Raw genomic sequence first — 12,684 nt, forward strand, 5'->3', positions numbered from 1 at the left:
TACTGTTCATTGAATATGTAAATAATATGCACATATGTAAATATAGCTAGGACGATATTTAAAACACTTTTTTTTATTTCTCTAACTAAATTTACCAATTATTTACATACTAACTGTATTTGTAACTAACTGTAACTGTATTTTATTTCACATATTCTCACATTTCTCTGTTAAAGTTTCACAAGTCTCATATTTCCGTGTGTGTGTGTGTGTGTGTATTTTGCAACCTTGATGGCTTACAGTCTCATGCTTTCATTGCTGTGCGCTTTTTATTTCTTACATTGATGAATAATTGCTTTTATTTCACACATTTCCCAAAATTAGCTTTTGCAATGACACACGTTCATTTGTGTGTGCGTGTGTTTTTATGTGTATAAGTGTGTGTTCGTGTGTGTGTGCGTGTGTGTGTGTTTGTCTGTTTTGCACTCTTGATGTTTTAGAGATTCACCCCTTCACTGTTGTGTGCTTTTATTCTGCATCGTGGCTGATTTGTAGATTGTACGCACAAAAAAACTGAGTAACTATTTTCATATTGTAACTATTTTCATATTTTTGCCAATTTCCCATTCATTTCCTATATGGCGGTCACTTTTGACCGAAGGACCACAGTGTGACTGTTTTTGTTTTTTTTACGACTACTTAGACTTTTCAAATCATGTCCCAATTTTTGTGTGTGTGTTCATATACCAAGTACCATAAAAAGTCACCAAGTTTCGTACCATTCCGATGAAGCTACGATTTAAAAAAAAAAAAAAATATATATATATATATATTAAAAATTCCGGTCAGAAGTGACTGAAGTAGGCTACCCCAGAGCGTTAAAACACATTTTCTTCATTGTTGATGAAAGTAAAGGATTGAAAGGGGAAGAATTTAAGGATTGTCATTCAAGGAAACTAACTTACCATTAACCAACAGGAGTAATGATGTACACAAGATTAGAAACGTCATTGTGGCAGAACGCACCTGGAGACGTCAACGTGATCTATAAAAAAATGTTTGGGTAGAATTGAAGCAATACACCATTTCAAATGATCAGTAAAATGATTATTGTGAAGAACTAAACTTCTTGTTATTCTGCTTGAACATCTGTGTGATCCCTTCAATGACTTGATTCATTCACGAAAAGTGACCACGAGACCAATTAGTTAATATCAGGTATAGGCCTAACACGTCTAACACAAGTTACGTAATCAAATACTTTTTACAAGTAGATATCAGAGTTACGTTTTCATATAAGTAATGCAAGATACTTTATTTTCCCATTTATTGACTGACAGCTCTCCTGTCCTCATGTTGAGAGAAATCGGGATTAAGTGCAGAGGCGTTGTGTGCGCTGTGTAACATCATGATTATTGTAGTTCTAGACTAAATGTGAGCATGCATTTACTCAACTCACTTGCAAAAACAGATTCACTATTCCAAAAAATGAATGAAAATTCATTCAAAAAACCTGCAATAATTAAATGTTAAATTACACAAATATATTTAATCTCGCTTTATTAACCAATGTCTTTGCTGCCTACCTTCGATGAACCAATTCAACTATACTAATAACCAAAAAGGGTTTATACACATAACAGTTGTTTAATTTTTTATTGCTGAAAAGGCTGCGTCCGAAATGCTGTAAAAATATACTGCTCATTATGTTCATGTTAGCTGATTGTATACTGCTCATTCTTAGACCTTAATGTAAAGGTTTACAATAATTGATAAAGTAGGCTACCTCAGAAAAATGAAATTAGTTTTGAGAAAATTTCGACTTTAGTGGCATTAAAAAAAAGAGTCGTTTTTTTAAAATATTTTTCCATAAATGCATCATATTTCCATTAAACTATCCCATTATGACAATAGTTGCTTTGCTCTTAAAATAACAAAAAAAAAAGGTTTTGCACAATAACCTAAATAACATTCTAAACTGAGTCTTTGCTGTTTAGAAGATTCTTTCGCAAAAACTTTGTTTACATTTATTAAAGTTGCAACTACCACTAAAACCCAACGATTTAAAGGGATAGTTCACCCAAAAATGAAAATTCTGTCAGTAATTACTCACTCTCATGTTGTTCCAACCCCGTAAGACCTTCGTTCATCTTCGGAACACGAATTATGATATTTTTGATGAAATCTGAGAGCTGGATCACTCTACGCTATCACACTACGCTAACTGACTCGAGGCCCACAGAGAAGGAAATGAATAGTTGAAATAAAGTCGTTATTTTTTTTTCGTTTGTCGTTTGTTTTTGCACACACAAAAAAATTCTAGTCACTTGATAAACTTAAGATTGAGCCACTGTAGTCCCTCGGACTATTTTAACGATGTCTTTGAAACTTGCCAGCCCCGAAAAGTTATTAATCCCTTAAGAAGCCTATAGAGGAGTGATCCAGCTCTCAGATTTCATCAAAAATATCTTAATTCGTGTTCCGAAGATGAACGAAGGTCTTACGGGGTTGGAACAACATGAGGGTGAGTAAATACTGACCGAAATTTTCATTTTTGGGTGAACTATCCCTTTAAGGTCAAAGTCAAAGTTTATATATAAAGCACTTTTTATAAACAGCGAGTGTTCATCAAAGTGCTGTACAAACACATCACATATCAATGATACAGACAATCGACAGCACAGAAGAAAACAATAAAACACGATCAAAAAAAGCAACTCTCACATAGCGTCAAATGCCAGACTATAAAAATACGTTTTTAGGCTAGATTTAAAAACAGCAAGCGTTTGAGCCTGTCTTATGTAGAGGGTCAAACTATTCCAGAGCTTTGGTGGCGCCACTGCAAATGCTTGGTCATCCCTGCTCTTCAACTTTACCCATGGGACAACTAAAAGCAAAATAGGTCAGCAGACCTAGCGGAGCATACAGCTTGATCAGGTCAGGAAGATATGTAGGTGCTAAACCATTAAGAGATTTAAAAACAAACACCAAAATCTTAAAATGAATCCGGAAATGGTTATATCTCATACATGTAGCAGTAAATGATGTATAGTTAAATGCAACTAACCATGAAACCCTTTTCCTAAAATAATATTGAGTACGTAAATGTATAATAACACTGTAACAAGGACACCTTAAAATAAAGCGGGTCCCTAGATTAGGGTCCAATTCTCACTATTAAGTTCTGCCTCAATAAGTTCCTAATTACTGCTAATTGGTGAGGTAGTTGTTCAGTTTAGGTATTGGGTAGGATTAAGGGATGCAGAATAAAGCATTAATATGTGATGGATTTTTTAAGTACTAATAAACAGCCAATATCTTAGTAATGTGCATGCAACTAGTTAATAGTTAGAATCGGACCCTAAACTAAAGTGTAACCGATAATATTTCTTAATTTCTTGTAGGTCTCACCGGTGAGTCCTCAGGACTAGGATTGGAAACCACTGAATGAAACAAGTCCACTTAAATACTTTGTGTAACTAAAACTTAATTATAGTGCATAGAACTAATACAATCTCTTTTTGTTAACTGCCAAATAAAGCAACAGTCTTAATTTAACCTGCCCAATCCTCAATCTGACCACAGGCTCTACTCTTCACCACAATGGTAATCGCCCAATTACTCCTTTAAATGTCGGAAGCAAAGCATGCTGAACTAGAAATCTGATGTAACTCATTCATTTTGAGTTCTATTTAATACAATCAGTATTATAACTTTAAATAATATCTCAGTAAAATGCACTAATTTTAGTAAATTTGACTTTTCAAAATCAAAACAATTGATATGTCAAACAAAAACCGTAGAAAGAGTGAGTAGATGGGATAAAATAAGTATTTTTTACCTGAGATGAGATGCTGTTGAACCACAGGGTTTTTTACGGCAAAAATTCAAACCAGAACACAATGATAATGCTGCACATCTGTGTTTTAAATATTCTGGATCAATGTAGGCGGACAGTGACTAAAACAAAAATATTTCTCAACTAACCATAAACCAGTTTTTCCAATTAATTTATGGTATTTCATCTGTCATTGACCTGTCATGGCTTTACTTCCTTTATAGATGTAATATAGATATAATTTAGACATCTTTTGATGAATGTTCAAATGAATACTAAGAATTACATTCACGCATAAAAAAAAACACTCTGTAATGAACAAATATTAGTCTTTACGGTGCAAGGATGCATCATCTTTTACAAGCGTAGAAAGTCAGATTACCTATTGATTGTTTAATCAGTCCTATTTTATTAATATATTCAGTATCTCACAAAAGTGAGTACACCCCTAACATTTCCGAAAACATTTTTGTATTTCTACTCAAGGGACAATACTATAGAAATGAAACATGGATATATTTTAGAGTAGTCAATGTGCTGCTTGTACAGCAGTAGGCTATATATTTACTGTCCTCTGAAAATAACTCAACATACAGCCATTATTGTCAAAATTGCTGGCAACAAAAGTGAGTACACCCTAAGGCCACGTCCACACGAAGCCAGAGCTTTCCCTATCCGATCTTTTTTTTCCTCGTTCTAAAAAAAAATTCCGTAAACACGGCGCCGTCTCAAGAAATATATGCGTACACACGAAACCACTGAAACCGATGTAGTATACATGCCAGAACAGTATGAGGCGCTGTATTTCTGATACAGCGATACAACAGAGAAGAAGACTTGCGCATAAACCTTGCGAGCTGTATACAATAATATACCGTATGCAATATTAGTAGGCACTGTAGCTTCTTTTCTTGTTTACCAAGAACTTTATTGAACAATATGAAAAACCATAAATGGCCTGGTACAACATAGGGATGAGTCACGATATTCGATTCGTTAGCTAAAGCATAAAGCTTGCCACAAATAACCGGCAAATAGACTAATCATTATGAAATTGTCAAATATAGCAAGGAGATATTTAAATTGTTTATTAATAAACTAGTGTTTTCTGTGACGATGCTGACTCGCCACCTTCGCAGTGTTGTGAAGGTGCCTATAGAGAGAAATGCACACTTCATACGGATTATTAGAGTTGTCTGTTTCTTTTCGTTTTGAATTGTTTTGTTTAAAAGTAGACATTTCAAGCTTAGATATATTTCTGAGTTTCTGTTCATTTATGAGACAAGCTCAGTTCACGTGCGATGCAAGTTATATCATGTCCTGATTATAGGCTATTGTCTGCTATATTTGTTTCTTATTTATTAAATCCTGGAGTTTGGTTGATGAAACATAGATTAAAATTACTATATAATTTATACAAAACAAAATTCACTTTAAAGAAAGGCTTCATACAAAACAAAACTTAATGAAGTGGTCAAAATGATGTGTCTCGATATTGCACATCTTATGATTAGGCTACTCACGCTGTTCACTTTTCATATAATCAACATATATGAAATGGAAAAAAATAACATATGTAAACATAAATATGAAACCAACTTTTCTTTAATGGCTACAACATGTAGGCCTACAGTTCAGAGCCATTTAATGTCGGAGCGAACGCCGTGTCACCGGTGTGCATGAGGGGCAGAGGTGCGTTTATTGAATAATAATAAAATAATTCCCAGCGATCGTCGAATATTATTTTTGCTTGAAATGCCCATCCCTACAAAATACGAAATGTCTTAATCAGACAAAATACAAGCATCATAGCATAAGAAAGAAATATAAATAAATAAAGAAGTAAAATAAAGAAATACAATAAAAATACATTAAAGTAGGCCTAAATAATAAATAAAGAAATAAAAGAGGCTCAGTAGCTTCTGAAGGATGAACTCAAGCAAGTAGTCGCAGTTGTTGTTACTGATTTAGTGTCTGACTAGTCGACACGTGGGGTGATGACATCATCGTTTCACAAAATATACAGATTGGCCGTACACACGAAAACTCAAGGGTGTCGTTTTCAGATTTATCCACCCTGGGACCCGGTTTAAAAAAATAGCGGTTTCAGTCTCCCAAAACGCCGGATCCGTCTGGACGAAACGCCGATCCGATAAAAAATGTGTAGGCCTACGTATACAGCTAAACGCGTCTCCGTGTGGACAGGGCCTAAGTAATAATAACTGTATGTTGTTTTACCATGCAAAGTCCTATTGTCCTATTCTTCATCATGTTCATGTTTTTGTCTTCTTGACAGGAGCATACAAATTGTTGTATCTTGTATTAGAGCAGTTAAAATTTGTGGCATGAGTACAATTCTCTCATACTGACCACTGGGTGTTCAACATGGCACCTCATGGCAAGGAACTCTCTAAGGATTTGAGAATTAGAATAGTTGCTCTCCACAAAGATGGCCTAGGCTATAAGAAGATTGGTAACACCCTGAAACTGAGTTACAGTACAGGCCAGGGTCATGGTTTTTCAAGACGGGTTCCACTCGGAAGAGGTCTCGCGAGGGTCAATCAAAGAAGTTGAAGTTGGCTGCATGAGTGCTGCTGGTACTGGGGACAGGGGCGTGTCTAGAAGGGGGGCACGGGGTGGCACTGGCCCCCCCTGAAATATGATTGCCCCCCCCCTGGTGCCCCCCAAACATCATTGGGCTAGATTTACTGTCAACCTGACAATGCCCAACGCCATTGGATCAGAGCGCTGTCAATCACTGCTTGATTTGCGATTTGCAAAGCGGAATCACAGGTCCGCGTTTTTCAAACAGTAGGAGAGAGAGAGAAACACCTCGACATGTCACTGTTTATGGTATATACACACTCAATTACAGTATATATTTTGCAATATCGCACCATATGTTGGTCTGATTACTTTCATGTGTAACTGATCAAGCCAGTAACGTTAGATCAGCTAACGTAATTTCGGCAGATGACTTGTCAGTGTTATTCCGCGGCAGCGCGTCTACATAAATATAAAATAGATACATGGGTCATTCCTGGTATGCGGTGACTTTCCTGTCCCAATGATTTATTTACTCATATTTTCTCTAAAATGAGTCACATATTTATAATAAATGGCTTAAATTGTAGATTTAAGTATTCTTTACCATTTAATCAGAGATAATAGACATTAAAAATACTATTTTGTATTTTACACAATTTTAATTGATGTATGCATTCAATTATATCATGTCCTCAGTGCACAGTAATCAACTTCTGCAAGAAATATAAACCATGAAATGACAAAAACCTCAAAATATTTTTAAATTATGTTATAGACTAGGCTAAATTGCCTCTAATCACATATAAATCATGTGGAAATATAGGTTCTTCTTAAAATTTTCTTCAATTACTGCGTACCTGAAGTCATCTTCCACCCTGTTAGTATGTACTTTTTTGCCTTCCAAAACCAACTGCAATTTCCTTGAGACCATTTTCAAGAAGTGAAATTTCTTTTCTTTTACCTGCTGGAATTCAACTGTACAAACTGAGGTATGCTTCAGCTCTCACTCCTAACTTTTTTTTTTAGTTTTTGAAATGTTATCCTGCTTGTCCCACCCTTAAAGTTCCACCCTGTTAGGCTATGTTATGGAGAATGTTTGTCCTATCAAAAAAATGTAAAAACAAATCTGACATAGTTATAAAAGTTCTGTTCATCTGTAGAAGGTTAGCTAGCTAAAAATGTTGATGACTCAAAGAGCTATGGCTAACTTAGCTCAGAATTTTCCACCCTGTTAGATCTATAAACCTAACAGGGTGGAATGTTAAAATATTCGATTCATCAAAAATTGTTTTGCTTGTTTCAAGAAGAAGAAAAAATCTAAGATGGCATAAAGGACATATACTATGCAAGAAAAGCTCATTATTGTTAACATTTACATTATTAACATGTTGTGATATACGTATATGTCCCTAACAGGGTGGAATATTTTTATGGACAGTGTCTGAACAATCTACCAATAATTATTATTATAGAGTCCCTGAGCTTGACCTATATGTCAAACATCAAACCTATATGTTAAACATGTCACTATTTTGATAGAATGCTAAAAACATGAAAATCATGCCCTTTTTTCCCCAACATTTATGAAGCCAAAATGTCACCGCATACCAGGAATGACCCACATATTACTTTATCTTTTGTTTTAAAGACTAAAGGCACTATAATATTTTTCCAAAAAAGCAGAGCCGCGGTAAACATTAAAATGTGACAACTTTACATGCAACTCTGTGTAATTTATATTGAATGGGTTTTTGTTTATTTTTACACCGCAACAGGACATCCAAGGTTTCTTTAAGAAGAAACCATGTCAGAGACAGATTTCATGCAGAGAACGTTGGCCAACACACACACACACACACTCAGTGTTTGTGTTGAGAATAAAGCATGTTAAATGACTAAATAATGCCTAGGTGATGTTTTTTATTTATTAGAACAAAACTGTGTTGGTCCAATCCATGTATAATACAAAATGATTTTCAGGCTCTTGTTCAGTGCCACATTTAATACCATCTATATTAGGTCACTGAGCATTGCAAAGATTTTTTTTAACATTGTGCTTAATATTTTCTAAACACGTATTTATTTCCATTTCGAATTTTCTGATTTCCCATGGGCCCCCCCTGACTGGATCTTGGTCCCCCCTGTGTCCCCCCATTTATAAAATCCTGGAATCGCCCCTGACTGGGGAGCTGCGCTTCAATGAGGGAAACATGGATTCCAAGAAGTGCCATGTGTCTAACATCCAGCAGCTCCGTGATGTCATTATAGAGGATCCCATCAACAACCTGTGCAGCTCTGGTGAATTCCATGCCCAGGAGGATTAAAGGAGTGCTAGATAACAATGGTCCTCACACAAAATAGACATTTAGGGTGTACTCACTATTGTTGCCAGCTATTTTGACAATCATGGCTGAAGGTTGAGTTAATTTCAGAGGACAGTTAATATATTTTGCTATACAAGCAGCACATTGACTACTCTAGAAATTAAACTTGGATATATTTTATAGTATTGTTCCTCGAGTAGATATACTAAAATGTTTGCTGATATGTGAGGGATGTACTCACTTTTGTGAGATACTGTATATTTGATATCAGTTTCTGCTTATCTATTGCTGGTTTAAGATTCACAAAGACAGCACAGGAAGAACAGCGTTAGAAATGCTTTTCCCAAAATACAAATAGGTATACAATATATAATTCTATATATTAATGACCAATTTATATGTAGAATAGTATTTTTACTATGTAACAAAACACTATCTCAAAGGTACAAAAAACTAATTTATGAATGTATTATGGATGCAAATGAACATGATGTTGATAAATGAGTGTTGGGGCCTGGGAGTAATCGATCAACTTACATCTTCACATAAAGAAATGGATAGCATAAATTAAAGAAACCGGACACATCTCCTACTGTATTTGCAAAATGGAAAAATAAAAAAGATGAAAAGAGTATCACAAATTACGCGTTGGTCAAAAATGCTGCAAAGCAACATCCAGCATAACAGAAGTGTAGCTATTAGTCATAAGTAATTGTGTCTGGTTGAGCAAGATTTTTTTAATTCCCATTTCTAAGAACAAGAGAAAGCAAGTCATATTTTACACTCACCATGCTATGGTTCCAAATCAGTATGAATGTTTTTATTTTTGGGTGAAATATTTTTCAAAGAAAATCACTTTATATATGAATTAGGAAAACTGAATTTTCTTTCAGAGTGAAAGAAAGGGAGCTAAAACAACTCTTACTTTCCAACACCGAGGTCCCGGCGGAGAGAGTAATGAGGATCATTCACAGGTGTAGCCCAACATGTGTCAATCACTGAGGCAAAATGACAGCTGTCAACTCCATCAACATGAACTTTCACAAAAATACACTTCTTCAGCTTCATTCACAGGTTGGAGACTTCAGCATCCTGCTAAGGAATAATCCCGATCCTGACATGTGCCTTGACCAAGCAGGGCTGCGTTTCCCAAAGCCAGCTATGGTCGCAAGTTCCGTCGTTACCAACAGAGTTCAATGGAAATTGCGATCATAGTTGACCAACGATGCTTTTGGGAAACGCACCCCAGGATAGTTCATATGCAAATGAATAAGTTGAGTGATGCATTAGTCAAATGTAAATAACAGTTTTATTATTAACCCAATTTACACCAGCAGTATACATTTGTGTCTGAATTAGGAGGAAATTCATATTTTTTTCCATGAAAGGTTTTGGGTTTTTGGGGATATGCATTAAAATCTAGTGCTTGCAATGCAGCACAAGACAAATGATTAGTATAGGTCATCTTAGGTTCTGTTTTCGATTGGTGGAAATAAAAGTGCGTGACGCAGCTTTGTCATAATTCATGCTATTGAGTTCAAGAAATGTAAAAAAAAAACAAGCCCAAGAAGAACTATACAGAATGCAAACATTACAGTGCCACCATCACTGTTGGTTAAATTTTAGATGTGAAACATTGTCATTGAAGTTTGAAAACCTGCCAATGACTTACAAACCAAGAGACATCACAACCAAAGGCCTGTTTCACATCATCAGTCAAACAGTGCAGGTATCAGAGAACTATTAGCATGTAACAGATTGAAGATAACATGCAAATTGCAGTGTGTTGAACAGTTTGGAAGGGTAAATTAAGCTATATCTTCCTGTTCAAGTGGGACCTCTGAACTGTAAGATACAATCAGGACACACCAGTATCACCTCTGACGATGAGGTGCTTTCACAGGTCTCACAATCTTGGGGCAGTTCCTTCTTATGAGGAAATATAAGAGCAACTCGCTTAAAGTTAGGGTCATGCCACTCCTCTTTAGGAATTTATCATCAGAGTAATACACAAAGAATTTAAACAGGAAAATGATGCATTTCGGTTGTGGTTCAGGTGATGAGAAACTAAGAAATCATCCGAAGCATGCCTGCTGTTGGCAATCTGCATCGCAACCGTTTAAATATATTGGAGTATTGCAACGAGATCACCTGTATCGCAAAGGTGTTTTCTTAATTTTAAATGTATTGTTAAGTTTGCCTTTTTTGCCTTATAGCGATGGATAATTCAGAACCACCAAAGACATGCGTGTATTTTTGAAATGTGATTTAAATATCCACCACTCAGTTTAATTGATTGGGGGGAAAATGAACAGAATCTGAATAGAATTACACACCCAGTTTCCATTGCATAGTTATATATTTCCATCTTTTTACATTTCTCCTTCCTGCTCTCTGCCAGCTACACTTCTCTACCATTGTCTGTTTGTGATTTTAGAGAAAGTGCTCATAAAATGTGACATCATCCATAAGTTCAGCCCTGTACATTAGGAGTTTTCTAGTTAGGAACTCCTAGCAAGGAACTCTTAGAAGGCAGCTAAAAGCAAGAATTCTTTGTGATGAATATGCATATTCACTAAAATCAAGACCAACTCTGGCCACCCTATCATCACTGCTAGTTAAAACTCTAAACCAGACACCAAATAATTCTAGCAAAATCGACAGCTTGTTCTGCACAAAATAAGAAAAGGGAAACAATTTAGGAAAGGGAAACTTGCAACTCTTCACGGTTGGATTTACAGGCGTTTGAACTGCTGACGGTCAGCTCACTCACTGCATTTTGGGTAGTTAATGAAGCGTATACAGCAAAAAAGAAAACATTTATTTTTTCCACTGAGATCATAAGGTTAAAATAAGGCAAAACAGCATGAGCAGCCGTGAAGTTTCAGCCTATTTATTTCAACCCTCCTGGTACTTTTTGTGGAACAAAGGGTGAAGAATAACCATTGGAGTATTAACCATCTCAGTGGTGAAAAACAGACTTAAATAAATACAATAAAACCTTATACACTCTAGTGAAATATGTGCAAATTAATCACATTCCAAAAATTAACGTCATGAATACAATTTATTTTCAAACAGAGTTTTTGCATACAAATGGCAAGAAATGGGCACTAGGGGAAGAGAGTGCAAAGCGTTCTAAAAGTTATAGATTAATGGCTACATTGTACTGCAAGACACATCTGAGATCACAAGAGAGACAACATTAATATTGCAGTTTGCAATCACACTGTCTACATAATGCATTAATTACTCACACTCACAAGTATTCATATATTGCACTTTGGAGGAAATAAAGGTATTGGTTAAATAGATGTTAGAGAGTGTTCAATATAATCATCCCATTCCAAACCAGTCCAGCAGACTAAACTGGTCAGCGTTAAAAATTACAGAAAATTGTATACATTACTGACATGACAGGCTATATTTGTGCAAAAATTACAATTATCTCACCCTAAAAATTCACTGTCAGCCATCATTATTTCCAAAAAATCTGGTTCAAAGATGTTGTTGTTCATTTAAAAACATTGTGATACCTTAAATGCTATGAAAGTTGCATTGAGAATCTCTAAAAAATAGACAAGAGTTTGATTTGCTGTAAATCAAACTTAGGAAGATGAAGCCAAAAAATAAAATGCATACAAGTCCACATAACTTGCCAACTTGGCATTGATTAAAATTTTTGCGGACCGCTCCACAACACTTTAAACACCGTTTCACATTCAACTAGGGTCAAATGTCCAGAAAATTTAAAAGTCCCTTATATATTTCCAACCGAGTATAATCCAAAAACTTAACTATCTACAACAGATTTGTTCAAGGGTAACCATGAGACATCTAGCAAACATCTTTCAGAAGTTCTACCAACAAGAGAACCAGCACTTGGGACAGAGTTCTTTATGCCAACAACATACGGTTCTGGATCACCATCGCTAGAAGCTGGATAAGGAAGAATCGACAGGACAAAGGAACATCAGAAACTCACCAGAAAGATCTCACCAAAAACTCACCAGAGAGTGTAAATGCATGTTTGCA

The 12,684-nt window shown here is 35.5% G+C and overlaps 1 protein-coding gene across 1 annotated transcript in view; it reads right to left on the minus strand.

The window, feature by feature from the left end:
* The window catches only part of LOC143744478 (uncharacterized), a 48,825-nt gene extending 40,191 nt beyond the window's left edge, over window positions 1-8,634 (minus strand). Inside the window, exon 1 of the mRNA XM_077236044.1 lies at window positions 8,508-8,634. Within this exon, the coding sequence (XP_077092159.1) occupies window positions 8,508-8,634 (127 nt within the window). The remainder of the gene's footprint in view (window positions 1-8,507) is intronic.
* Window positions 8,635-12,684: the final 4,050 nt, after the last annotated feature.

Source organism: Siphateles boraxobius, unplaced genomic scaffold, assembly GCF_051911475.1.
Source record: "Siphateles boraxobius isolate OS27281-9 unplaced genomic scaffold, OSU_SipBor_1 1, whole genome shotgun sequence".
NCBI lineage: Eukaryota > Metazoa > Chordata > Actinopteri > Cypriniformes > Leuciscidae > Siphateles > Siphateles boraxobius.